The following is a 26,060-nucleotide window of genomic DNA, read 5'->3' as shown; positions in this document are numbered from 1 at the left end:
GGCCCTGCCCCTCACTGCCAGCCTTGGGGTACCCTGAGACCCCCTGTCCCCCCCCTACCGCCCCCTGCCCCTCACTGCCAGCCTTGGGGTACCCTGAGACCCCCTGTCCCCCCTACCGCCCTCTGCCGGCCCTGACCCGCACTACCAGCCCTACTCCCTTATCCTCCACTCCCTGCCCCCTACCAGCCCTGCCGCCCTACCCCCACTCCCTGCCCCCTACCGTCCCCTGACAGCCTTGGGATCCCCCTGAGAGCCTGTTGTCACCCCACTGCGAGCCCTGCCCTCCCCTGCCGGCCTCCACCACCCTTGAGGTCCCCCTGACACCTCCCTGCCCCCACTCCGAGTCCCGGGGTCCCCACTGCCAGCCCTGTCCCCCACTCACAGACCTGCTCCCCTGCCGCGCCTGCCCCCCATTGCCAGCCCCGGGAGTCCCCACAGCCAGCTTCAGAGTCCCCCTACTTCCCCCCCCGCCAACCTTGGGCCCCCCCCCAAGACCCTCACTGCCCCCACTCCCAGACCTGCCCCCTTACCGTCCCCCCCGCCAGCCTTCCGGCCCTGGGCCCCCCACTGCCCTCGCATCCTGTGCCCCCTGCCGGCCTTGAGCCCCACTGCCCCCCTCTCCCAGCCCTGGGTCCCCCGGCTACCCTCACTGCCCCAACTGCAAGACCTGCCAACCTGCCCCCCTGCCGCCCCCCTACCGGCCCGCGGGCCTCCCTGCCGCCCCCCCATCAGCTGTTTCTCTTTCTCTTCAGTCCCCAGCGCGCTGCTTCCGCGAGTTCTCGGCCGGGCCCCGCCCGCTGAAGGGTGAGAACCCCCGCGCCGGCCCCCCTGCAGCCCCCGACTCGTCTTCCGGCCCCCCGACCCACCCCAGGCTCCCCCTAGGCCGACCCCAGGCCCCTCCCGCCAGCCCCCTGCACCCCCCGCCGACCCCACTGCTTCCCCCGACCCCGTCCACGGCCCCCCTTCACCCTCCCGACCCATCCCAGGCTCACCCTGCACCCGCCTTCCCCCCCGCGACTCGCCCCAGGGCCCACCCTGCACTCCCCGCCCCCTGCACCTCCAGCAGCCGCTCGGCCCCCCCCCCGCGCCAGGTCCGCCCCCCGGCATCCCTGGGGCTCTGGGGGACCGGGGTACAGGGCTGATGTCGTGGGGTGGGGGATCACGGTATGGGGCGGGGGGCTGGCCAGGGAAGACTGGGGTACGGGGGAGCTGGCCAATGGGATCTGGGTATGGGAGGCTGGCTCGGGATATCAGGGTACAGTGTGGGGCTGGCTGGGGGGTATTGGAGTATGGGGGAGTGCGGGTTGCGGAATCAAGGTACAGCGGTGGCTGGCTGGGGGATATCGGGGTACAGTAGGAGGCTGGCTGGGGGATATCGGGGTAAGGTGGGGGCGGGTTGGGGATATGGGTGTATGGGGGGCTGGTTGCAGGAATCGGGGTATGGGTGGGGGTGGGTTGGGGGAATCAGGGTACAGTGGAAGGCTGGCTGGGAATATGGGGGTACAGGGGATCGGTTGCAGGGATCATGATATGGCTGGGGGATATCGGGGTACGGGGGTTGGTTGCAGGGATTGGGGTACAGGGGCCAGCTGGGGGATATCGGGGTATGGGGGGTTGGTTGCAGGGATCGGGGTATGGAAGGGCTGGCCGGGGGATATCGGGGTATGGGTGAAGGCTGGCTGGGGATATGGAGGTCCGGGGGGGGCTGGTTGCAGGAAGCGGGGTACAGGGGCCGGCTGGGGGATATCGGGGTACGGGGGGTTGGTTGCAGGGATCGGGGTACAGGGGCTGGCTGGGGATATCAGGGTATGGGGGGTTGGTTGCAGGGATCGGGGTATGGAAGGGCTGGCCGGGGGATATCGGGGTATGGGTGAAGGCTGGCTGGGGATATGGAGGTCCGGGGGGGGCTGGTTGCAGGAAGCGGGGTACAGGGGCCGGCTGGGGGATATCGGGGTACGGGGGGTTGGTTGCAGGGATCGGGGTATGGAAGGGCTGGCCGGGGGATATCGGGGTATGGGTGAAGGCTGGCTGGGGATATGGAGGTCCGGGGGGGGCTGGTTGCAGGAAGCGGGGTACAGGGGCCGGCTGGGGGATATCGGGGTACGGGGGGTTGGTTGCAGGGATCGGGGTATGGAAGGGCTGGCCGGGGAATATCGGGGTATGGGTGAAGGCTGGCTGGGGATATGGAGGTCGGGGGGGGGGCTGGTTCCAGGAAGCGGGGTATGGGGCCAGCGAGTTAACCCTTCGCTCTCCCCCAGGCCAGGTCATGGCGCAGGCACCTCCTCCCCTCGGGGAGCCCCAGTTCCTGCAGCTGCGGGAGGAGCTGGTGCGGGCCCTGGCCCAGAGCCCGGGGGACCTGCACCCCGAGACTGTCCAGCAGCTGGTTGAGGCTCCCCTGCCCCTCCACGTCAAGTACCGGGAGATCGACGCCCAGGGCATCCTCCACGCCAACATGCAGGGGCAGGTAGCGCTGGGCTGCGGGGAGGGTGTTATGGGGGGCAGATGTGTGGGGAGTCAGTGGTGGGGCTGGGGAGTGGAGGGGGTGTTGGGGGGCAGATGGAGGGCACGGAGGAGTTGGGGGGCAGGCATGGGGTGCTAGGGAGGGGAGGAGCCACTGGGGACAGATGTGGGGAGTTAGGGGGCTGGGAAGGGGAGGGGGAAGTCCTGTTGGGGGCAGGAATGAGGGGCTGGGGAGCAGGCATTGGGGGCAGATGGCAGGTGGGGGGAGTTGGGGGTAGGGCTGGGGGGCTGGGAAGGGGAGGGGGCATTGAAGGCACTGAAGAGGGTCAGCGGCAGTGGGGCTGGGAGGGGGATTGGGGTTGAAAAAGGGGGACTGGGGGAGGGGCAGAGTGGGGGTGGGGGAGGGATTGGGGGCTCTGGGTGGGAGCAGAGGGGCAGAATTGGGGATCCTGGTGGGAGGGGAGTTGGGGGGGCTGTGGAGGAAATGGGGGGCAGGGTATCTGCTCTGGGGTGCCTCTCATGCCCCCCCGTCACCCCCTAGCCCCCGGCCTGCCTGCGAACCATCTCCACAGCCCTCAACATTCTGGAGAAATACGGGCGCAACCTGCTGAATCCCCTGAAACCCCGCTTTTGGCGCGGGGTCAAGTTCAACAACCCCGTCTTCCGCAGCACAGTCGACGCCATCCAGGTGAGACCCCAGCCCCGGAACCCACCCCTAGTGCCCTCTGAATCTCCCCAGCCCCCCCCAGGGCTCGGCTCGCCCAGCCCCTGAGCCCCCCGGGCCCCATATCGCCATGTCCCTGAGCCCCCAGAACCACCCTGGCTCCTGAACCCCCCACCCCCAGATCACCCAGCTACACTGAACCCCCCAGGCCCTGAAACCCCTCGGATCACCCAGCCCCCCCGAACTGCAATACCCAACAATCTTGTCGTCTTCAGCATAGATGAAGCCAGGTGAGACCCCCCAAATCCCACATTCTGGTCTGCTGAACCGCCCAACTCCTGAACCCCACTCACTCCCTGTACCCCAGTATCCAACAACCCCGTCTTCTGCAGCACGGTCAACACCATACAAGTGAGACCCCAAGCCCCAAGTCTCCCAGCCCCACGGGTACCGACACCCTCGCCCCCCCACAAATCTCCCAGCCCCCCAGGTACTGACACCCCAACACCCCCAATCTCCCAGCCCCGAAGGTACCGACACTCCTGTCCCCCCAAATCTCCCAGCCCCCAGTTACCAACACCCTAGTTACACCCCAGCCCCCAGGTACCCACCCACCGGTCACCCCCCAGCCCCTCCATATCTCCCAGCCCCCCAGGTATCCCCCCGCCTGTCCGCCCCCAGCCGCCCCATATCTCCCAGCTTCCAGGGACTCACCCGCCGATACTAACGCGGCTCCCCGCAGGGCGGGCGGGACGTGCTCCGGCTCTATGGCTACACGGAGCAGCAGTCGGACGGGCTGAGCTTCGCCGAGGGGCTGGAGGAGCCGGACGCCCGGCGTGTGGCCTCTGTCACCGTGGACGTGGTCCTGCTGCGGGCTGAGCTCAACCTACTGCTCTCGGTAGGGGGTGCTGGGGGGCAGGGAGCGGGGTGGGGGCTGAGCAGGGAGCCATGGGGCAGGGAGCAGGGTGGGGGCTGAGCAGGGGACGCCGTGGGGCAGGGAGTGGGGGGGCTGAGCAGGGGGTGCCGTGGGGCAAGGAGTGGGGTGGGGGCTGAGTAGGGGGTGCCGTGGGGCAGGGAGTGGGGTGGGGGCTGAGCAGGGGGAGCAGGGGACACCGTGGGGCAGGGAGCGGGGTGGGGGCTGAGCAGGGGGTGCTGTGGGGTAGGGCGAGGGGGGGCAGGGCGGAGGCTGAGTCTCATTGTGGCTTTTCTATTTCAGAACAATCACCCGAACCCCGATATCCTGCAGGGAATGCTGCAGGGGGGGCAAGAGGTGAGGGGGGCAGGTGGAAGAGGGTCTGGGGGAGGCAGGGGTGGGATGGAAGGGGGTTGGGGGCTGGGGCAGGGCTGGGGGGTCGGGTGGATCGAGGGGGTCGGCTGGGCCTGTCACCCCTTCGTCTCTTCCAGGTGACCCTGATCCCGGACTCGGTGCCCATCCACGACACAGCGCCCCCCGGAGCCCTGCCCCAGACAGGTGCGTGCCACAGGGAGCTCTCGCTGTGGGGAGAGCGTGGGGGGAGCTGTGGGGCTGAGGACTGGGGGTACCGTGGGGCACGGGGGCACTGGCTGTGGAGACAGCGTGGGGGGTGGTGTGAGGAGTGGGGGGCTGGGGAGTGGGGGCGCTGTGGGACACAGGGGGCTCTGCTGTGGAGGGCACTGTGGGGTCAGGAGCGGAGGAGCTGGGGGGGCACTTGGGAGAGTGCGGGGGCACTGTGGGGCAAAGGAGTGGGGGTGCTGTGAGGCAGGGCGGTGGGGACTGGGAGCGAGGGAGCACTGGCTGGAGGGCATGGGGGGCCGGGCTATGGGGTGATCCCTCTCTCCTGCCCCGCAGGGCCGGCCCCCCCGGCCACCTGCCTGCTGTGTGGGCTGGAGCCAGCATCCCTGCTCTGCCCCGAATGCAACCAGAGCCTCTGCCCCGAATGTGACCGTCTCTTCCACAAGCACCCAGCCCGGGCCCAGCACCGGCGCCTGTCCGTGGGGGAGCCAGGCTTGGGGGCCGGGCCCCCTGCACAGAGGTAACGCGGATCCCCTTGAACTACCCCACCCCCAGGTAGTGGAGGCCCCCACCCTGAGCCCCCAGGATACGGGGACCCCCTGAACCCTGTTCTGCCCCATATAATGGACCCCCTCTGTGACCCCCTGAGCCCCCCAGGACTTGGGTACCCCCTGAACCCTGTCCTACCCCCAGGCAATACATGAATTACCATTACAAATGAATTGAAAGATTTCTTTTCTCTTTAACACCCAAACTGCAAAATAAACAAATGACCGTTCAGACTGAAATCCCAGGAAATAAAACCTGAAATAAATTGAAACTAAAAATAAAAATCACATCTTTGCCCTACTACTAAGGAAAAGGCCCCCAAAGTGTTATTTCAATGAAAGCCGGACCTAAAAAAGGACATTTCAGACGCTTTCAATGTTACTAAACAAAGAAGAAAAAACAAAGAAAAACCCCCACAAGATCAGGTGAATTACAATTCAAAAAGAAACCAAGTGAAATTAAATATTAAATTGAAAATCAAAATAAAAAATGTCCATGTTTGACGAATGTTTCATAACAGCTTTGCCGTAAAGCGCCGTGTGTCCGAAGCGCACCAGACCCTCGCCCCGCGGTTAATCAAAGGGAAGTTTTCCGTCCTTGGTTTCCCTTCTTTGCTCTCTCGTGAAGAAAGACAATGGTCAAATACTCGAATGGCTGAACAGTAACCTCGGGGGAAACAACAAACGAAACACAAATTCATTGGGAAATAAAACGCCGAGTGCACGAATTCGATTCAACATTCAATACCAGAAAAGAGTCAATTGAAAATAGAAATGAAAAGTGTCCAGTTTAAAACCCAGGGTTTAATATTCATGAATAAAAGGAAGGAAAACACCCCCGACCCCCCGAATGGGTGACTTGAACACGGGTGCCAGTTTTCCAGGCTGGGTTTTCAATTAACCGTCCAAATCCTGGGAGGCCGACGGACGTGGCACCGGGGGGACCCAGCACCGGGGGGACCACCCAGCTGCCCGCACCCCAACATGTCAAGTCCATGACAGGGACCCTGCTCGCCCGCGGAGTCCGGCTCCATTCGGACAACAGGGCCCTCGGTTCGGGGGACCCCCTGCCTGACCCCAGTCCCCCCTTCCCCAGGTATTGGGGACCCCCAGACGGTTGTGACCCCCAACCCCCCAATCTCATTTCCAGGGCTCCCGGCCCTTTAAAACCCCAGAGGATTCTGGAATGTTCCATTTGGTTGCCAGGAGAGGGCGACAGTTGCCCCAGAGCATTATGGGTCCTTGTTTGGGCTGGGCCAGGGGAGAGCAGAGGTGGGGGAGGGGAGGGGAGGGGGTGTCACAGGGGATGTTGGGGGCAGTGGGGATTGGGCGTGCAGGAAAGGGGGTTCAGTGCAGATTTGGGGTGCAGGGTGAGGGTGTGGGGTGCAGCAGGGATTGGGGGTGCAGGGTGGGGACAGTGGGGGGCTGTGAGGATTGTGGTGCAGGAATGGGGGTTCAGTGCAGATTTGGGGTGCAGGGTGAGGGTGTGGGGTGCAGCAGGGATTGGGGGTGCAGGGTGGGGACAGTGGGGGGCTGTGAGGATTGTGGTGCAGGAATGGGGGTTCAGTGCAGATTTGGGGTGCAGGGTGAGGCTGTGGGGTGCGGTGGGGATTTGGGTGCAGGGTGGGGACAGTGGGGGGCTGTAAGGATTGGGGTGCAGGAATGGGGGTTCAGTGCAGATTTGGGGTGCAGGGTGAGGGTGTGGGGTGCGGTGGGGATTTGGGTGCAGGGTGGGGACAGTGGGGGGCTGTAAGGATTGGGGTGCAGGAATGGGGGTTCAGTGCAGATTTGGGGTGCAGGGTGAGGGTGTGGGGGCAGTGGGGATTTGGGGGTGCAGGGTGGGGGCAGTGGGGGGCTGTGAGGATTGGGGTACAGGAATGGGGGGCTGTGGGTTCAAGGTGGGGGCATGGGGAGATCTGTGGGGATTTGGGGGGCCCTACCCATCTCTTCCCCCCCCTTCTCTCTCCCCAGCTTGTCTATGGTGCCAGCGGAGCCCCCGGTGGCCTGCCCGGCCCTGCCCCCCAAACCGCGCCTGCCCTGGCGCTGTGCCGCCTGCCGTGCCCCCAACGAGGCGCGGGCCGTGCTGTGCATGGGATGTGACCGGCCCCGCGGCTGCCCCACACCCCCCAACCTCCCGCCCGAGGGGGACCCCCCCCGTGGGGCCTGGGCCTGCCAGACCTGCACCTTCCTCAACCCTGGCCCCACCGTGCTATGTGCCATGTGTGAGCGCCCCCGGCTGGCCGGCCGGCCCGGTGCCCCCGACCCCCAGCTTCCCCTGGATGGCCCTCCGGTGCCCACACAGGTAAGGGGGCGGTGCCCCTCGCTCCCGACCCGCAGCCCCCGCTGGGCCTGGCCTCCCCCCCCCCGGTGCCCCTCGCTCCCGACACGCAGCCCCCGCTGGGCCTGGCCTCCCCCCCCCGGTGCCCCTCGCTCCCGACCCGCAGCCCCCGCTGGGCCTGGCCTCCCCCCCCCCGGTGCCCCTCGCTCCCGACCCGCAGCCCCCCGCTGGGCCTGGCCTCCCCCCCCCGGTGCCCCTCGCTCCCGACCCGCAGCCCCCGCTGGGCCTGGCCTCCCCCCCCCGGTGCCCCTCGCTCCCGACCCACAGCCCCCCGCTGGGCCTGGCCTCCCCCACCCGGTGCCCCTCGCTCCCGACACGCAGCCCCCCACTGGGCCTGGCCTCCCCCCCGGTGCCCCTCGCTCCCGACCCACAGCCCCTCGCTGGGACTGGCCTCCCCCCCCCGGTGCCCTCGCTCCCGACCCGCAGCCCCCGCCCTCCATTAACCACTTGCTCCCCGCAGGCAGAGGGGGCCCCGGGCTGGCAGTGTGAACACTGCACCTTCTGGAACCAGCTGCCTGGGCGGGTGTGTGAGGTTTGTAACCGGACCAGCCAGCTTGGGGGCCCCCCCCAAGAAGAGAAGGGACTACGGCGTCCGGGCAAGCCCCACTCCCTGTCACCAGAGGAGGTGGAGCGTCGGCGGCAGGAGAAGCTGCGAGAGGATGGGATGAAGCTGGTGGCCATGATCCGGGTGAGTGGCCCCACCCCCTTTCCATAGGCCCCTCCCCCTGCCCTTGAAAAAAATCTGTAGACCCTACCCTGTCCCTGAATTGCCTTGAAGCTCCTCCCCCTCTTGTGCCCATCTCCCGTGCAGGCCCCTCCCCTTCTATGCACAGACCAACCCAACTCTTCCCTTTCCATCATCGGGGGCGGAGCCAGCCGGAAACCCCTTCTGACCCCGCCCTCTCCCAGAAGAGGAGGCGGGGCTCTCTCTGACCCCGCCTTCTCCCAGAAGAGGAGGCGGGGCTCTCTCTGACCCCGCCTTCTCCCAGAAGAGGAGGCGGGGCTCTCTCTGACCCCGCCTTCTCCCAGAAGAGGAGGCGGGGCTCTCTCTGACCCCGCCTTCTCCCAGAAGAGGAGGCGGGGCTCTCTCTGACCCCGCCCTCTCCCAGAAGAGGAGGCGGGGCTCTCTCTGACCCCGCCCTCTCCCAGAAGAGGAGGCGGGGCTCTCTCTGACCCCGCCTTCTCCCAGAAGAGGAGGCGGGGCTCTCTCTGACCCCGCCTTCTCCCAGAAGAGGAGGCGGGGCTCTCTCTGACCCCGCCTTCTCCCAGAAGAGGAGGCAGGGCTCTCTCTGACCCCGCCCTCTCCCAGAAGAGGAGGCGGGGCTCTCTCTGACTCCGCCCTCTCCCCAGGAGGCGGAGCTGGCGGGGGTGCCCCCGGAGGAAGTGGGGGCGGCGCTGCGGTACTCGGGGACGGAGCTACCCCTGCCCTGGCTGCGCTCGGAGCTGCCCGCAGTGCTGGACGCGGTGGTGGAACAGGCCACGGAGCGGGGGGCGGGTCCCGAGCTGGGCGCCATCACCCAGCAGGAGGCTCGAGCTGCCTGGACCCAGAGCCAGGGTGACCTGGACGAGGCCGTGAGCCGCTGCCTGAGCGCCCGGCGCAGCAAGGTGGGGGCGGAGCTTGGGTGGGAGGGGAGGAGCAGAACTTGGGGGGCAGGGAGGGGCTTGTAGGGGAGGAGCGGGACCTGGGGAGGTGAGGGGTGGGCCCTTGGAGGGGGAAAGGCTTCTGAGGCAGGGGAAGGGGAGGGCTTGAGGGGCGGGGCCTGGGAGCAGTGCGGCTTGTGGGGAGGGGCGGGCCCAGGGCCGTGTCCGGGGTCCCATCTCTCCCCCCTGCAGGTGCGGGAGCTGGCGGCGCTGGGGTTCGGAGAGCGGGGGCCGGTGCTGCAGGCGCTCTACCAGAACGGGGGCGACCTGGGGGGGGCCCTGAGGGAGCTGCAGCGCCGCCAGCTGGAGCCATTCCACCGGCGCATGTGGGAGCCGGCCGAGCCCGAGATCGACTTCCACGCGCCTGACCGGCAGGTCAGAGCCGGGCACGGGGGATCTGGGGGAAGTCTGGGGGTGGGAGCGAGGGGGTAAGCAGGGGGCACGGGTGGGCCATGGGGGCTGCGGGCGGGGGGAAGCAGGGGCCGTGGGGGGCCATGGGGGCTGCGGGCGGGGGGAAGCAGGGGACACTGGGGGGCCGTGGGGGCTGCGGGTGGGGGGGAAGCAGGGGACACTGGGGGGCCATGGGGGCTGCAGGTGGGGGGGAAGCAGAGGGCATGGGGGGGGCCATGGGGGCTGCAGGTGGGGGGGAAGCAGGGGCCATGGGGGGGGCATGGGGGCTGCAGGTGGGGGGGAAGCAGGGGCCATGGGGGGGGCCATGGGGACTGCAGGTTGGGGGGAAGCAGGGGCCATGGGGTGCCATGCGGGCTGCGGGCAGGGGGGAAGCAGGGGGCACGGGTGGGCCATGGGGGATGCAGGCGGGGGGAAGCAGAGGCCGTGGGAAGGCCATGGGGGGGCAATGGGGGATGCAGGCGGGGGGAAGCAGGGGGCACGGGTGGGCCATGGGGGCTGCGGGCAGGGGGGAAGCAGGGGCCGTGGGGGGGCCGTGGGGGCTGCGGGCGGGAGGGAAGCAGGGGGCACGGGTGGGCCGTGGGGGCTGCGGGCAGGGGGGAAGCAGGAGCCATGGGGGGCCGTGGGGGCTGCGGGCGGGGGGGAAGCAGGGGCCGTGGGGAGGCCATGGGGGGGCTATGGGGGCTGCGGGCAGGGGGTAAGCAGGGGGCACGGGTGGGCCATGGGGGCTGCGGGCAGGGGGGAAGCAGGGGCTGTGGGGGGCTGTGGGGGCCGTGGGCGGGGGGAAGCGGGGGCCGTGGGGGCCGTGGGCGGGGGGAAGCGGGGCCGTGGGGAGGCCATGGGGGGGCCATGGGGGCTGCGGGCAGGGGGGAAGCAGGGGCTGTGGGAGGCTGTGGGGGCCGTGGGCGGGGGGAAGCGGGGGCCGTGGGGGCCGTGGGCGGGGGGAAGCGGGGGCCGTGGGGGGCCGTGGGGTGCTGACTCCCTCTCCCCCCAGGCCCTGCTGCGGCGGTTGCTGGCCTCGCTGGGGCTGCCCAGCTGGGGGCGGGCGGAGCTGGTGCTGTCGCTGGTGCGGGAGCAGGAGGCGGCGGGGGGCCGGGGGGGGCGGGCGGCCTTGGCCGACATCGTGGACGCCGTGCGGGCCTCCCCCGACCGCGACTTCATCAAACGCCTGCTCAACTGGGAGTGCGCCGTGTGCGGCTGGGCCCTGCCCCGCAACCAGGTACCCCCCCGCCGGGCGCTGCACCCCCCCGCCGGGCATCGATTCCCAGCCCCTGTCTGACCTGCAGCCCCCCCAGACGAGTCCCCAGATTTGTGTCCCCTGCCGGATGCATCCCCCCCAGACATGTGTCCCCCCCCACAACTCATCTCCCCTGAGGGGCTGATTCCCGGCCCCGTCTGACCCGCGGCCCCCCCAGACGAGTCCCCAGACGCCACCCCCCCCCACATCCCCCCCCCAGCCGGCCCCATCTGACCTGCGTCCCCCCCAGATGCAGTCGCTGACGTCCTGCGAATGCACCATCTGCCCCGACTGCTTCGCGCAGCATTTCACCATCGCCGTGAAGGAGAAACACATCACGGACCTGGTGTGTCCGGCCTGCGACGCGCCCGACCTGAGCGAGGAGACCGAGGTGCTGGGCTACTTCTCCACGCTGGACATCCAGGTACCGCCCCCGATCCTCCCCGGGGCCCCCCGATCCTCCCCGGGACCCCCGATCCTCCCCTGATCCTCCCTGAGCCCCCCACCCCCCCGAATCCCTGACCCGAGCTGCTGGGCTGCTTCTCCACGCTGGACATCCAGGTACCGCCCCCGATCCTCCCCGGGACCCCCCGATCCTCCCCGGGACCCCCGATCCTCCCCTGATCCTCCCCTGATCCTCCCTGAGCCCCCCACCCCCCCGAATCCCTGACCCGAGCTGCTGGGCTGCTTCTCCACGCTGGACATCCAGGTACTGAGCCCCACAATCCTCCGGGGGCCCCCGAACCTCCCTGAGCCCCCCCGAATCCCTGACCCGAGCTGCTGGGCCGCTTCTCCAGGCTGGACATCCAGGTACCAGCTCCCTGGAGCCCCCTAAACCCCCAGCCCCGCCAAATCCGATGGACATGCAGGTTCCAGGGGACTCCAAAACCCACTCCCACCCCCTAGTCCCCCTGAACCCCCACAGCTGTGGCCCTCATGCCCAGGTATTGGGGTGACCCTGCACCCCAGCCACACACACCCCCTGGCGTGAGCCCCATTCCATGCCTGGGAGCCCCCCTGCACCCAGCCTGGGGGTGGGGCACCCCCAAAAGACAGGGGAGCCCCAGAAAGCCTGGCTCACCCCTCCCCCACCCCCCAGCTCCGTGAGTGCCTGGACCCCGAGACCTACGAACTGTTCAGCAAGAAGCTGACGGAGCGCGAGCTCATGCGGGACCCCAAGTTCCAGTGGTGCACCCATGTGAGTGGGCGGGGCCCCAGGGCCGGGGGCGGGGCCAAGCCAGAACGCTGCTGGGGGGCTGAGTGCCAGGGCTGGGCTGGAACTCTGGGGGTGGGGCCAGTGGACAAGGGTGGGGGCTGGGGGCACAGGGTGGGGTGGGCTTGGTGGTGGGGGGAAGAGGAGGACGTATGTGGCAGGGGAGGGGCAGGATTCTGGGGGGTCTCTCGGGGGGGCTGTGGGGGTCTCTTGGTGCGCATCTGCGGGGGAGTCTCTGGGGGGAGGCTGGGGGGGGTTTCTCAGGGGATTGTGGGGGTCTCTCTGTCTCACCCCCCCCCTTCCCCCCAGTGCTCGTTCGGGTTCATCTACGAGTCGGAGCAGGCGGCCGCCCAGTGTCCCCAGTGCAACCAGAGCTTCTGCGTCCACTGCAAGCGCGCGGTGAGGGGGCTGCGGGGGGGGCGGAGCCGGGCCCGGGGGGGGACGCTGACAAGGGGCAGAAGCTCCAGTGTCGGGTAGTTCCGCAGGCTCTGGGGGGCAGGGTAGGCAGAGTGGCGGGGCATGGGCATGGAGGAGCGGGGGGGACTGTGTGGGTGGTGGGGGGGCCCTCCAAGACCACGTTGACCCCCCCACGTCTCTTCCCCCCCCCCCCCCCAGTGGGAGCCACAGCACCAGGGTCTGTCATGCCAGGAGTTCCAGGAGTGGAAGAGAACCAACGACCCCCAGTACCAGGCGCAGGGGCTGGCAGTGTACCTGCAGGAGAACGGGATCGGTGAGCCCCCTGTCCCCCGCACACACTCCAAGCCCCCCTGCTCTTTGGCTCCCTCTCCCGGTCTCCCCCCTGGGGGCTGCTGGGTTGGGGGGCGGCTCCTGCCCCCCGCTTGACCTCCCCCACCTCTCTCTCTCTCTCTCTCTCTCTCGCCAGCATGCCCCAAATGCAAGTTCCCGTACGCGCTGGCCCGGGGGGGCTGCATGCACTTCCAGTGCTCCCAGTGCCGGCACCACTTCTGCAGCGGCTGCTATGGGGCCTTTCACACCAAGAACGTGAGGGGGCGGGGGGGCTGGGTGGTGGGGGTTGGGGGGGGTGTGCAGTGGGGTTATCAGGTGGCGTGTTCTGTTGGGGGTTGTGATGGGGTGCGGGTGTTGGGTTGGTGGTTGGGTGTGGGGCTGTCGGGGGTTGTGAGGGGGACGGGGTTTGTGTTGTAGGGTTGTTGGGTGGGGTGCTGTGAGGGTGTAGGGTTTGTTGCTGGGTGTTGGGTTGGGATGGGGGGTGTGGTGCAGGGTTGTGGGGCACGGGTGTTGCGTTGGTTGTTGGGTGTGGGGCTGTCGGGGGTTGTGGGGGGAAAGGGGGTTGTGTTACATTGTGGGGATGCGGGGGGATGGGGTTGTGTTGTGGTGTGGGGCTGTCGGGGGACATGGGGGGGCATGGGGGTTGTGCTGTTTAGCTGTGCGGGGCTGTCAGGGAGGCGGGGCTGTCGCGGGGGCAGAGGGTTGTGTAGCGGTGTGGGGCTGTCAGGCAGGTGGGGGGTTGTGTAGCGGGGGGGCTGTCGGGGGGCTGTGTAGCGGTGTGGGGCTGTCGGGGAGGTGGGGGGCAGGGCTGTCGGGGGAGGCGGGGGGCTGGTGGGGGGTTGTGTAGCGGTGGGGGGCTGGCGGGGGTGGGGGGCTGTCAGGGGGGAGGGGGGTTGTGCTGTTGTGTAGCTGTGTCTCCCCCCCCAGAAATGCCCGGTGCCCTCGTGCCCGGTTCGCCAGTCCTTGCACGGGCACCACCCCCGCGACTGCCTCTTCTACCTGCGCGACTGGGACGTGGGGCGGCTGCAGCACCTCCTGCAGGTCGGGGGGCGCGGGGGGATCCGGGGCGGGGGGTGGGCCCTGAGGGGTGTTGGGGGGAATCCAGGGGCAGGGGTGATGGGGGGGGAGCTGGGGGTTGGGGGGTGACCATTGGGGGGCAACTGTGGGACTCACTCTTGACCCCCCCCCCCCAGGATAACAGCGTTGTCTTCAACACGGAGCCCCCCACTGGGACCCGCCCGGCGCCTGGAGGTGAGAGCAGGGGATTGTGGGTAACCGGGCAATTATGGGTAACTGGGCTATGGGCCCCTGGGTAGGGGCTTGTGGGTAACCAGGTGAGATTACCCCCCCCCCCCCGGGCAGGGAGTTGTGGGTAACCAGGTGAGATCACACCCCCCCCCCCGGGCAGGGAGTTGTGGGTAACCAGGTGAGATCACCCCCCCCCCCCGGGCAGGGAGTTGTGGGTAACCAGGTGAGATCACCCCCCCCCGGGCAGGGAGTTGTGGGTAACCAGGTGAGATCGCTCCCCCCCGGGCAGGGGCTTGTGGGTAACCAGGTGAGATCACCCCCCCCCGGGCAGGGAGTTGTGGGTAACCAGGTGAGATCACCCCCCCCCCCCCGGGCAGGGAGTTGTGGGTAACCAGGTGAGATCACCCCCCCCCGGGCAGGGAGTTGTGGGTAACCAGGTGAGATCGCTCCCCCCCGGGCAGGGGCTTGTGGGTAACCAGGTGAGATTACCCCCCCCCCCCCGGGCAGGGAGTTGTGGGTAACCAGGTGAGATTACCCCCCCCCCCCGGGGCAGGGAGTTGTGGGTAACCAGGTGAGATCGCTCCCCCCCGGGCAGGGGCTTGTGGGTAATGTGATGAGATCGCCCCCCCCCGGGCAGGGGCTTGTGGGTACCTTGGCAGAGTTCGGCCCCTGGGCAGGTGGTTTTGGGTAACCAGGTGGGTTCGCCCCCTCCCCCCAGGCAGGGGATTGTGGGTAGCCGGGGCGCTGGTGTTACCCATCATGCCATGCGTGCCAGGTGGGTGCCGCGTGATGGAGCAGAAGGAGACGCTGGCCGGGCTGCGGGACGAGGCCTGCGGGAAGGAGACACCCCCCGGCTACGCCGGCCTCTGCCAGTGAGTGGGGGGGGCTGTGGGGCATTCGGGTGGTCTGGAGGGCTGGAGTGGAGAGGGGTTATGTGGGAGACTGGGGGGCTTGGGAGATCGGGAGGACTAGGGATGTGGGGGCTGGTGGCTGGGGGGACACATGGGGCAGTGGTAGGTGAGGGAGCTGGGGGTACCAGCAGGGGTGCTGGGGGATCTGGGGGAACGCGGGGGGCTGACCCCCGTCCCCGCTAGGGCGCACTACAAGGAGTTCCTTGTGAGCCTGATCAATGCCCAGGCGCTGGGGGGACGTGTGGGACGCAGAGGGATCTGGGGAGGACACGGGGGGATCTGGGGGGGACACGGGGGGGCGAGCACCGGCTGACCCCTAGGGTGCACTACAAGGAGTCCCTGGTGAGCCATATACGCCCGGGCGCTGGGGGGATGCGGGGGGCGGTGGGACGGCGCTGGGGGATCTGGGGGGGGAGGCGGGGGGATCTGGGGGGGACACGGGGGGCGAGCGCCGGCTGACCTCCGTCCCCCCTAGAGCGCACTACAAGGAGTCCCTGGTGAGCCTGATCAACGCCCGGGCGCTGGAGGGACGTGTGGGGCGCTGGAGGGACGTGTGGGGCGCTGGGGGATCTGGGGGGGAGGCAGGGGGATCTGGGGGGGACACGGGGGGCGAGCTCCGGCTGACCTCCGTCCCCCCTAGAGCGCACTACAAGGAGTACCTGGTGAGCCTGATCAACGCCCGGGCGCTGGACCCTGCCCGGCTCTACTCCCTGCCTGAGCTGGAGACCGTCTATCGGCGCCACCAGGGGGCGCTGCCCCCCCGGCCCCCCGGGGAGCCCGAGGACACCTACCACGGGCGTCTGCTGCAGGTACCAGCCCCACGGGGTGGGGGGGGCCTAGGGAGCTCAGCGGGGACCCCAGGGGAAATTATGGGGGGCTGAGGTCTGGGGGGCGGGGAGGCGATACCCCTGAAGGGAGGAGCCAGGGGCACAGGCTGGGTGGCTGGGAATCTTGGGGGGCTAATGGGGTGACCCCCTCACTCCCCTCTCTGCCCCCCACAGAAGCTGATGGACGAGGTGCCCCTGGGTCCCAAGATCTTGCGGCAGCGGCAGTGACCCCCCCCCGGACGGACGGGGGGCGGGGGGCTGGGCTGGAAGATTCGAGAAGATGCTGCTGTGCAGGGAGGGGAGCACTGAGGGGTGATTGGGGGGGATGATTAGATTTTTGGGGATCCCAGCACCCCAGAATCTGATTTTGGGGGTCATGTGAGAACGCCTCTATCCTGAACCCCAACCAAGACCTAAGGGACCTCAAAATAGCTACCAGTGGGGTCCCTGACTGGGGGCCCTGATCCCCCAAATTCAGGGGTTATCTGACATTGGAGTGGGGGCATCGATTTGGGAACTCTGTGCAGCTCAGAATATTGGGGTTCAAGCCCTTTGGGGTAACATGATTCACGGGATTTGGGGGTTCAGGGGACAGAACATTGGAAGACCCAATAAAACAGCCTGATCAAAGCATGCATCTCAGCTTCTTCATGCAGCAACAGGTACCCCACAAGTGCCCTGATTCAGCCCCCCAAAACTGCCCAACCTGACCAATAGCCCCCCCAAACTAACCGTACCCCCAACCCTGACTTAGCCCCCTGGAACCAGTCCTGCCCCCACTGCCAGCCAACGGCCCCCCACACACTGTCTAGCATCCAAGTTTCACCAGCAGCACCCCAAAACTAGATCGGCCCCCAATTCTGACCCCCACCCATTTGCAAGCCCAGCACTGCCGGTGCCCCTCACGCCCGAGCCCCTCACTACCGACCTGCTGCCCCCCCGATACCCCAGCCCTGCCCCCCCAGCCTTGCCGGTGCCCCTCACTCCTGACCCGCCGCCCCGATACCCCAGCCCTGCCCCCCCAGCCTTGCCGGTGCCCCTCACTCCCGACCCGCCGCCCTCCCCGCCCCCCCGATACCCCAGCCCTGCCCCCCCAGCCTTGCCGGTGCCCCTCACTCCCGACCCGCCGCCCCCCCGATACCCCAGCCCTGCCCCCCCAGCCTTCCCGGTGCCCCTCACTCCCGACCCGCCGCCCCCCCCCGATACCCCAGCCCTGCCCCCCCAGCCTTGCCGGTGCCCCTCACTCCCGACCCGCCGCCCCCCCCCGATACCCCAGCCCTGCCCCCCCAGCCTTGCCGGTGCCCCTCACTCCCGACCCGCCGCCCTCCCCGCCCCCCCGATACCCCAGCCCTGCCCCCCCAGCCTTGCCGGTGCCCCTCACTCCCGACCCGCCGCCCCCCCCGATACCCCAGCCCTGTCCCCCCAGCCTTGCCGGTGCCCCTCACTCCCGACCCGCCGCCCCCCCCCGATACCCCAGCCCTGCCCCCCCAGCCTTGCCGGTGCCCCTCACTCCCGACCCGCCGCCCCCCCATCCCTGCCACCCCGATACCCCAGCCCTGCCCCCCCGCCCTGCCGGTGCCCCTCACTCCCGACCCACAGCCCCACAGCCGAGCGCTGCCCCCCCCCCCGTGTGTGCCCGGGCGACCCCTGGCGGCTGCTGAGCCTTCGGGGCCACGTGATTTCTGGGAAAAGGAGCGAAGCGGCGGAGAAACGCGCAGGGGCGGGGCGGGGGGGCGGAGACGGGTGGACGGACCGAGCGGCCCCGGGACAGACGGCGCCGCGCAGGGCTGGGTAGGTGACCTCGGTCCGGGGGTGCGGGGCAGGTCAGACCCGGAGACTCCCCGCGACAGCGTGGGGGTGAATGGGGGAGAATGTGGGTGAATTGGGGTGGGAATCGGGGGTGAATTGGGGGAGAATGGGGTGGGAATCGGGGGTGAATCAGGTTGGGAATCGGGGGGTGAATTGGGGGGAGAATGGGGGTGAATCGGGGGTGGGAATTGGGAATCGGGGGGTGAATTGGGAGAATGGGGGTGGGAATTGGGAATCGGGGGTGAATTGGGGGGAATCGGGGGGTGAATTGGGGGAGAATGGGTGTGAATTGGGGTGGGAATCGGGGGTGAATCAGGTTGGGAATCGGGGGGGTGAATTGGGGGGAGAATGGGGGTGAATTGGGGTTGGGAATTAGGAATCGGGGGGTGAATTGGGGGCGAATCGGGGGTGAATTGGGGTGGGAATCAGGGGAGAATGGGGGTGAATCAGAGTGAAATGGGGTGAGAATTGGGGGAGAATGGGGGTGAATCAGGGGGAGAATCGGGGGTGAATCGGGGGGAGAATGGGGGTGAACTGGGAGATAATCAGGCTAAATTGGGGTGAACTGAAAACTGAATTGGGTGACCCTGGGGGGCCCTGGGAGCAAAGGGGGTTCAATTGCTCAGGTGCCCTGGGATGTGTCGTGTGGGGTGTGAGGGGGTGTACACTCTGGGGTAGGAGCTTTGGTGGTGACGGGGGTTGGAGTGAGCGGAAATTGGGGTCCCCTGAAAACTGGGGAAAGGTCTTGGGAGTTTTGGGGTTGTCCATGGGAGATGAAAGTGGAGGGGTGCATCAGGGGAGGGGAAGCCCTTGGGGGGAACAAGCCCCCAGTAGGGCTTAAAGTTGGGGGGCTGACGGGGGATGTTGGAGGAATTTACCCTGGGGGGGGTGACTCAGGCAGGGGACTGATCACTGGGGTGTTGGGGTCCCTGACCCATGGGGGGGCACCACTGCCTGGGGTGGGGGGGCCCATCCGGTGCCCCGGCCCAGCCCTGATGGTGGGGAGGCTCCGTGGCGGGTATGGGGGTTACTCACCCCCCCCGCCCCCCAGGATGGCGTCGGGCCGGGCCCGCTCCACGCGGAAGCTGCGCCAGTGGACCGTGGAGCAGGTGGAGAGCGGGCGGTTCCCGGGGCTGGTCTGGGACGACCCCCCCACCAAGACCATGTTCCGCATCCCCTGGAAACACGCCGGCAAGCAGGACTTCCGCCACGACGAGGACGCGGCCTTCTTCAAGGTACACGCCACGGACACGCTACGGACACGCTGAGCAGCCACTAGCAACATGCTAAGCACACGCTAAAGCTATCCTAGCAACATGACACCCCCCCAGGATACACTAGCAAAATGCTAAGGATACAATCGCGACACGCAATGCACATGCTAAAGACATAGCAAATACCAGCTAAGGCTTTGCTAAAACACAGCACGGCCACCTGAAGCACATGCTAACCACATGCAAAGAACATACTCAGCACATGCCAGCCATCGACTAAGGAGACCGTGTGTGCCCGCTAAGGCCACAGACGGGATCGTGCTAAAGACACAGGATGGGGACACGGGGGATGGGACATGCTAAGGGCCCGGGGGAGGGGCACACGCCAAGGGGCCAAGCCCACGCTAACCCTCCCGCTCCTCCGCAGGCCTGGGCGGCGTACAAGGGCAAGTACCGGCCGGGCGAGCGGCTGGACCCGGCGGCCTGGAAGACCCGCCTGCGTTGTGCCCTCAACAAGAGCCCCGAGTTCGAGGAGGTGCCCACGCGCTCCCAGCTGGACGTCGCCGAGCCCTATAAGGTGTACCGCCTGGTGCCGCCCGCTGAGCAGCGCCCCGGTGAGCAGGGACCCCGGCATCCGGGCGACCCCCCCCGGTGTCACAGCCCTCCCGGGCACCCCGGGCATGGGACCCTGGTGTCCGGGCAGCCCCCACAGGATGTCGCAGCCCTCCCGGGCACCCCAGCCCCTGGCACGGGACCCCGGCGTCCGGGCAGCCCCCACAGGGTGTCACAGTCCTCCCGGGCACCCCAGCCCCTGGCACGGGACCCCGGCGTCCGGGCGGCCCCCACAGGGTGTCGTAGCCCTCCCGGGCACCCCAGCCCCTGGCACGGGACCCTGGCATCCGGGCAGCCCCCACACAGTGTCACAGCCTTCCCGGGCACCCCAGCCCCTGGTACGGGACCCCGGTGTTCGGGCGGCCCCCACATGGTGTCACATCCCGGGCACCCCCATTCCTTGTCATGGGACCCTGGTGTCCGGGCGGCCCCCACACGGTGTCGCAGCACTCCTGGGCACGCCAGTGTCCGGACAGCCCTCCTCCCCTGTCACGGCTCTCCAGGGACCCCGGCATCCCTGTTTCCCCGGTTTAAGGCCCCCTCTCATCCCTCCCCAGCTAAGCTGCCAGCCCGGAGGGTCCCCCGGCAGGTGAAAAAGGAGCACCCCGAATCCCCCTCGGAGGGGGACGAGGTGGGGAGCACCGGGGGGGCTGCCCAGGCCCCCCTCAGCCTGGATATAGTCAGCATGGTGAGTGTGGGGGCTGGGGGGGCCGGGAGGTGTCTCAGGGGGCTGGGGGGGAGCGGGAGGTGTCTCCAGGAGGCTGGCCCCCCATCTCATCCTCTGCCCCCCCAGGAGGTGATGTCGGGGTCAGAGCCCGTGGCCGGGGCCTCGCACAGTTCAGATGATTCCGGCATCGACACCAGCGAGCACAGCCCTGACGCCGGGGTCCCATGTAAGAGCTGCGGGGGTCAGGGCAGGCGGTCAGTCCGGGGTTGGGGGCAGAGCAGGGGGTCAGTGGAGGGTTGGGGGTCAGGGTGGACAGTCTGGCGTGTTGCGGTCAGGACAGGGGGATCAGTGGGGGTGTTGGGGGAGGGACGGGGGGTGAGCGGGGAGTCGGGGTTCAGGGCGGGGGGGTCAGTGGGGGTGTTTGGGGAGGGACGGGGGTGAATGGGGAGCCGGGGTTCAGGGCAGGGGGGGTCAGTGGGGGTGTTGGGGGAGGGATGGGGGGTGAGCGGGGAGTCAGGGTTCAAGGTGGGGGGTCAGTGGGGGTGTTGGGGGGAGGGATGGGGGTGAGCGGGGAGTCGGGGTTCAGGGAGGGGGGGTCAGTGGGGGTGTTCGGGGAGGGACAGGGGGTGAATGGGGAGCTGGGGTTCAGGGCAGGGGGGGTCAGTGGGGGTGTTGGGGGAGGGACGGGGGTGAGCGGGGAGTCGGGGTTCAGGGTGGGGGGGTCAGTGGGGGTGTTGGGGGAGAGACGGGGGGTGAGTGGGGAGCTGGGGTTCAGGGCGGGGGGCATCTGTCCGGGACTCAGGCCCTGTTTCTCCCACAGCCCCAGATCTGAACGAGATCGTAATTAACGTCACACTGGACTCGGGGGCCATTCTGCCCCCTATGGATGGTAAGACCAGCCCCCCCCGCCCCACACACCCCACAGCCCCCCACCCTGCCACCCCAGAACCCCGTCCCCCACCTCATACCCCATACCTCCCCCACAACCTCTCCTCCCCACCTCCTCCCTGTCCCACATACCTCACAGCCCCTCACCCTGCCACCCCATCACCCTGTCCCCCACCTCATATCTCTCCCACAACCCATCCTCCCCACCTTCTCCCTGCCCCACATATCCCACAGCACCCCATCCTGCCATCCCATAACCACATCCCCCACCTCATACCCCATACCTCCCCCACAACCCCTCCTCCCCACCTCCTCCCTGCCCCACAGCCCCCCACCCTGCCACCCGAGAACCCCGTCCCCCAACTCATACCCCATACCTCCCCCACAACTCCTCCTCCCCACCTCCTCCCTGCCCCACAGCCCCCCACCCTGCCATCCCATAACCACATCCCCCACCTCATACCCCATACCTCCCCCACAACCCCTCCTCCCCACCTCCTCCCTGCCCCACAGCCCCCCACCCTGCCACCCCAGAACCCCGTCCCCCACCTCATACCCCATACCGCCCCCACAACCTCTCCTCCCCACCTCCTCCCTGTCCCACATACCTCACAGCCCCTCACCCTGCCACCCCATCACCCTGTCCCCCACCTCATACCCCATACCTCCCCCACAACCCCTCTTCCCCAACTCACACCTCCCCATCCTCCTTCCACCACCCCACAGCCCCCATAGTCTCTCTGCCCTATATGTCCCATAACCCCCTTCTTCTGCCCCAAACCCGCATACCCTCTGCCCCATCCACCTCATAATTCCCTCCTCTGCCCCACACCTCCCATGCCCCTTGTGCCACTCATCCCATAACCCCCTTCCTCTGCCCCACGCCTCCCATGCCCCTTGTGCCACTCATCCCGTAACCCCCTTCCTCTGCCCCACACCTCCCATAACCCCGATCTCTCTCTCTCTCCCTCCCCCAGACTACTCAGTGCTGCTGTCCCTGTGGTACAGCGGGGAGTTGGTGTGGCAGCAGCGGCTGCCCCAGGGCGATTTCCTGGTGACCCCCACGCCGGCGCCCACGCCCCATGCCCCCAGCTTTATGCAGCGGGTGCTGCTGCCCCCCGCCGAGGGGGTGCGGGACCCCCCCAAGCGCCAGGCCACGCAGGAGCTGCTGGGGGCACTGGCCAAGGGGGTGATGGTGGCCAGTTCCCCCCAGGGGCTCTTCATCGGGCGCCGCTGCCGGGGCCGGGTGTACTGGAGGGGCTCCGGGGCGCCCCCCGCCGCGCCCAGCAAACTGGAGAGAGATGACGTCATGCAGGTCTTCAGTGGGGCAGCCTTCCGCCAAGGTGAGCCCTGAACTCCATAGCCCCGCTGGGACCCCCAGTATCGCCCGCTCGGATCTCCCAACCCCCATATCCCTGCTCAGACCCCGAATTTTCCCGCTCGGATCTCCCAACCTCCATATCCCCGCTGGGACCCCGAATTTCCCAGCTTGGATCCCCAGTATGCCCAACTCAGGCACCCCAACCCCCATTTCCCTGCTCAGACCCCGAATTTTCCCGCTCGGACCCTTGACTCCCATATCCCCACTCGGACCCCTGAGCCCCATATACCCTCTCAGACCCTTGACCCCCATCTCCCTGCTTGGACTCCAAATTTCCCCACTTGGACCCCCATCCCCCCACTTGGACCCTGAATTCCCCCCGCCCCCCGACTCCCATATCCCCGCTCAGATCCCGAGACAAAGAGAAGGAGGAGGAGCAACGGGAGTGTCTGAGTCGGGTGGCTGGAAGCTGGGCAATCTGCTTGGGGGGGCTGGAAGTGGGGGAGTCCATGCTGCCTGGCCCAGGACTCCCCAAGATGGACTTGGCTGAAAGTCACTGATTTCTGTGCTAACGAGGTCTGTTCTATGCGTGCTCCTGTCGACTAATAAACCTTCTGTGTTACTGCCCCCGTCACTTACCGGATGCTCTGTCCACGGGGTGCAGTTTATCCCACCGCTGCCACCAGTTGTCACAGTCACTGGGGCAATGCTCTGGAACTGCTCCCTATGAAGCCAGGCAGGACTCCGGGGGAGCCTCCTCCCTGGGAGCAGCCTGTCTCCAGGGCAAGAGGCTCACCCAGCTTCCACCTTCGTGGGTCTGACTCGGAGCATTCAGCCTCCCCTGCCCCACCGTGCGCTTCTCACAGCAAGTCCGCCCAGGCGGGGTCCTGGGGAAGCCAGGAGGTCCTGCCCCCCAACTCCACAGTCAGACGGGACTCTCAACCAGCGTAAAACAGAAGGTTTATTAGTTGTCAGGAACACGCATAGAACAGACCTCGTTAGCACAGAAATCAGTGACTTTCAGCCAAGTCCATCTTGGGGAGTCCTGGGCCAGGCAGCATGGACTCCCCCTCTTCCAGCCCCCCCAAGCAGATTGCCCAGCTTCCAGCCACCCGACTCAGACACCCCCATTGTTCCTCCTCCTTCTCTTTGTCTCCCTGCCCGGGCCAAGAGTTGCACCTGGTCATCACCTGGTTGCATCCTGCTCCTGGGTCTCAGGCTCCGAAGGGCACCGGTCATAGCATACGGGCAGGCAGCTGGAGCAGCCTCACCTGCCACAGAGGTCTCAGCCAAATTCCCACCACCAAGGTATTGGTGCAGCACGCAGGGAAACTGAGGCACACATAGTATTCATGCAAAACAGTGAAACTCACATCAGCTCAACAGTAAGACTCACATACAACATAACAAGGGAAAGATCCCCATGGCCCACTCTGATCCTCCATCCCCCCATAATGACCCCCAAGCCCCCCTGCTGTGACCCCCATGGCCCACTCTGACCCCACATCCCTTCATAGTGACTCCCAAGCCCCCCTGCTGTGACCCCCTGCGTCCTGATCCACCTCCGGTCTGACCCCTGAATCTCCCCCACTGGGACCCCCAATTCCCCATCCCCTTATAGCGACCCCTAGTCCGCACACTGCAGCCCCACAGCGACCCCCACAACCCCCTGCTGTGACCTCTGAATCGCACCCTTGTGCTCCCCGAACCCCCAGAGTGCCCCCTTCCCTTGCTGTGACCCCCAATAGCCCTCAGTGTCCCCAAATCTCCTCTGTGGTGCCTCTGAGTCCCCCCCTGCCTTGCCCAGAGCCAGGCCCCCACTAACCCTGCCTCCCCGGCACTGTCCCCACAGCGCTGCAGCTGTACCGGCAGGGCCTGGGCCCCCAGCCAGAGCCCCACGTCACCCTATGCCTGGGCGAGGAGCTAGGGCAGCAGGACGGCCCCGCTGACAAGCTCATCATCATCCAGGTGGGCAGCGGTGCATTGTAGGGTGGCAGTGAGGGGGCAAAGTCCATTGTGGGATGGGGGTGGTGAATTATGGGATGGTGAGGGTATGGGGTGGCAGTGGTGCATTGTGGGATGATGTGTGGGAGCAGTAGTCTATTGTGGGAGGGTGCAGGGGGAGCTGAGGTGCATTGTGGGATGGTGGGGGGCAGCCATGCCCTGACGCTCTCCCTGCCCCCTACAGATGGAGCAAGCCTTCGCCCGGAAGTTGCTGGACATGCCCGAGGTGGAGATGGCGTCCGTCTGCCTCCTCTCCCTGGAGTCCTCCTGTCTCTACAGCCCAATGTGAGGGGACCCAAGATGCTCCAGACCCTGCCACTGCCTCGACTTAGGGGGCCAGGGGTGGGACTTCCTGTCTTGTCCCATGTGGGACAGGTACTTTCTGGACTTAGAAGTCATGCCCCCCAACAGGCTTCCTATTTTGTCCGTTATATGGGGAGGGATTTCCTGGCTTGTGGAACATGATGGGGCAGGATATCGAGTCTCACCTGTTTTGTTGAGGTGGGACTTCCTCTTTTTGCTCACTGTCCGGGGGAGGGACTTCCTGGGGTTGGAGACCACACTCGAACACACTTCCTGACTTGGTGCATTCTCAGGGAAGCAATTCCTGGAGGTCTGGAACCTGTTGGAGGCTGGCCTTCCTGTCATGTGCATTGTGTAAGGATGGGACTTCCTGTCTTGCCTCTTGTGTAGAGCTGGGAGGAACCACCAGGGATTTGGATTGTGTAAGGGTGGGACTTTCTGGTTTGACCAGTGGGTAGTAGGTGGGACATCCTGTTCTGCAAGTTGATCAGGAGGGAGCTCCTGGCATTTTGAATGTGTAGCGGTAGGACTTCCTATTGTACAGAGGCGGGACATCCTGTCTTGGTAGTGCCGAATGCACAATGCGGTCGCGCCAAAATGTCCTGTGGTGAATGTTGTAGAGGCAGGACTTCCTAGTTTTACGTCCCTCTCTCCATGGAAGAAGGAAGCTTCTTCTCCAGTTTGTAGAAACTTTTACATGCCAAAGGCCCTCCTGACCTCCGGCAAGATTGTGTCTGCCCCCCGCCCCTTGCAGCCATAGCTAGGACCTTAAGCTCAGGTCCCTTTGCACTTTATCCCTAACTGCAAGAAACTTTATGAATCATGTCTGTGTTTTTAAATAAAGTTTTATTTGACTTAGCTGCCAGAAACTGTCTGGTTTATATACTGTCACGAAGTCCCCGGGCCATGCTCTGGAATTACTCCCTACAAAGCCAGGCAGGACTCAGGCAGGACTGTCTCCAGGGCAAGAAGCTTCCCCAGCTTCCACCTTCCTTGGTCTGACCTCGGAGCATTCAGCATCCTCTGCCCCTCCGTGCGCTTCCCACAGCGAGTCTGCCCAGGCAAGGTCCTGGGGGAGCCAGAGGGTCCTGCCCCCCAACTCCGCAGTCAGATGGGACTCTCAGCCAGCCAGTAAAACAGAAGGTTTATTAGACGACAGGAACAGGGTCCAAAACAGAGCTTGTAGGTACAGGAAACAGGAGCCCAAAGTCAGGTCCATCTTGAGGCCAAGGAGGCGAGAGCCCCGTCTGGAACCCCCTCCATTTCCCCAGCCAGCTCCAAACTCCATTTCTCCAGCCCCTCCTCTGGCCTTTGTCTCTTTCCCAGGCCAGGAGGCCACCTTGCAGGGGGGGCCTAGGCCACCCCAATACCCCTGGGGTTCAAACTGGGATTGGGTCTTCTCCCAGCACTCCAGTCTGGAGGGCTGTGATTCGGGCTCTCTTGGTTAAGAGCCCCCATCTTGACCTTGGCCAGCTCTGGGCTTGGGCAGCCACTCTCCTCCTTACACT

At 66.8% G+C, this 26,060-nt stretch overlaps 2 protein-coding genes across 6 annotated transcripts; both read left to right on the top strand.

Annotated features, from left to right (window-relative positions):
- The first annotated feature begins 620 nt into the window (after window positions 1–620).
- Window positions 621–16,364, top strand: RNF31 (ring finger protein 31). Of its 2 annotated transcripts, XM_048820107.2 has the most exons (22): window positions 621–804; window positions 2,259–2,464; window positions 3,002–3,148; window positions 3,867–4,022; window positions 4,341–4,394; window positions 4,529–4,595; window positions 4,953–5,136; window positions 7,136–7,466; window positions 7,963–8,190; window positions 8,853–9,107; window positions 9,336–9,518; window positions 10,546–10,770; window positions 11,039–11,212; window positions 11,888–11,986; window positions 12,311–12,400; window positions 12,617–12,731; window positions 12,885–13,003; window positions 13,676–13,789; window positions 13,942–13,999; window positions 14,772–14,868; window positions 15,548–15,716; window positions 15,909–16,364. In XM_048820107.2, exons 2-22 carry the CDS (start codon window positions 2,267–2,269, stop codon window positions 15,960–15,962), a joined length of 3,117 nt encoding a protein of 1,038 aa, XP_048676064.2. In that variant the 5' UTR covers window positions 621–804; window positions 2,259–2,266; the 3' UTR covers window positions 15,963–16,364. The 2 variants fall into 2 exon arrangements, with proteins under 2 accessions (XP_048676064.2, XP_074975051.1); XM_075118950.1 differs by lacking the exon at window positions 9,336–9,518 and having other exon boundaries at window positions 702–804.
- Window positions 16,365–17,438: 1,074 nt separating this feature from the next.
- Window positions 17,439–25,410, top strand: IRF9 (interferon regulatory factor 9). Of its 4 annotated transcripts, none has more exons than XM_048820314.2 (9): window positions 17,439–17,525; window positions 18,595–18,778; window positions 19,185–19,371; window positions 19,927–20,057; window positions 20,163–20,262; window positions 20,857–20,925; window positions 21,902–22,267; window positions 24,098–24,213; window positions 24,434–25,410. In XM_048820314.2, the coding sequence occupies exons 2-9, from the start codon at window positions 18,596–18,598 to the stop codon at window positions 24,536–24,538; spliced, it is 1,257 nt and encodes a 418-aa protein (XP_048676271.1). In that variant the 5' UTR covers window positions 17,439–17,525; window position 18,595; the 3' UTR covers window positions 24,539–25,410. The 4 variants fall into 4 exon arrangements, with proteins under 4 accessions (XP_048676271.1, XP_048676272.1, XP_074975050.1 ...); XM_048820315.2 differs by having other exon boundaries at window positions 17,497–17,591; XM_075118949.1 differs by lacking the exon at window positions 17,439–17,525 and adding an exon at window positions 17,537–17,557.
- Window positions 25,411–26,060: the final 650 nt, after the last annotated feature.

This window comes from Caretta caretta, chromosome 13 (genome assembly GCF_965140235.1).
Source record: "Caretta caretta isolate rCarCar2 chromosome 13, rCarCar1.hap1, whole genome shotgun sequence".
Taxonomy (NCBI): domain Eukaryota; kingdom Metazoa; phylum Chordata; order Testudines; family Cheloniidae; genus Caretta; species Caretta caretta.
The sequence above is the reverse complement of the archived record's forward strand: the minus strand, read 5'-3'. Positions and strand labels throughout refer to the sequence as shown.

Coding starts and splice junctions, on each gene's coding strand:
- RNF31 (XM_048820107.2), top strand. CDS start 2,267: ATGGCGCAGGCACCTCCTCCCCTCGGGGAGCCCCAGTTCCTGCAGCTG. Junction 8,191..8,852: donor AGCTGGTGGCCATGATCCGG/GTGAGTGGCCCC, acceptor CCCTCTCCCCAG/GAGGCGGAGCTGGCGGGGGT. Junction 12,732..12,884: donor CCTGCAGGAGAACGGGATCG/GTGAGCCCCCTG, acceptor CTCTCTCGCCAG/CATGCCCCAAATGCAAGTTC.
- IRF9 (XM_048820313.2), top strand. CDS start 18,539: ATGGTGGGGAGGCTCCGTGGCGGGTATGGGGGTTACTCACCCCCCCCG. Junction 18,779..19,184: donor AGGACGCGGCCTTCTTCAAG/GTACACGCCACG, acceptor GCTCCTCCGCAG/GCCTGGGCGGCGTACAAGGG. Junction 20,058..20,162: donor GCCTGGATATAGTCAGCATG/GTGAGTGTGGGG, acceptor CTGCCCCCCCAG/GAGGTGATGTCGGGGTCAGA.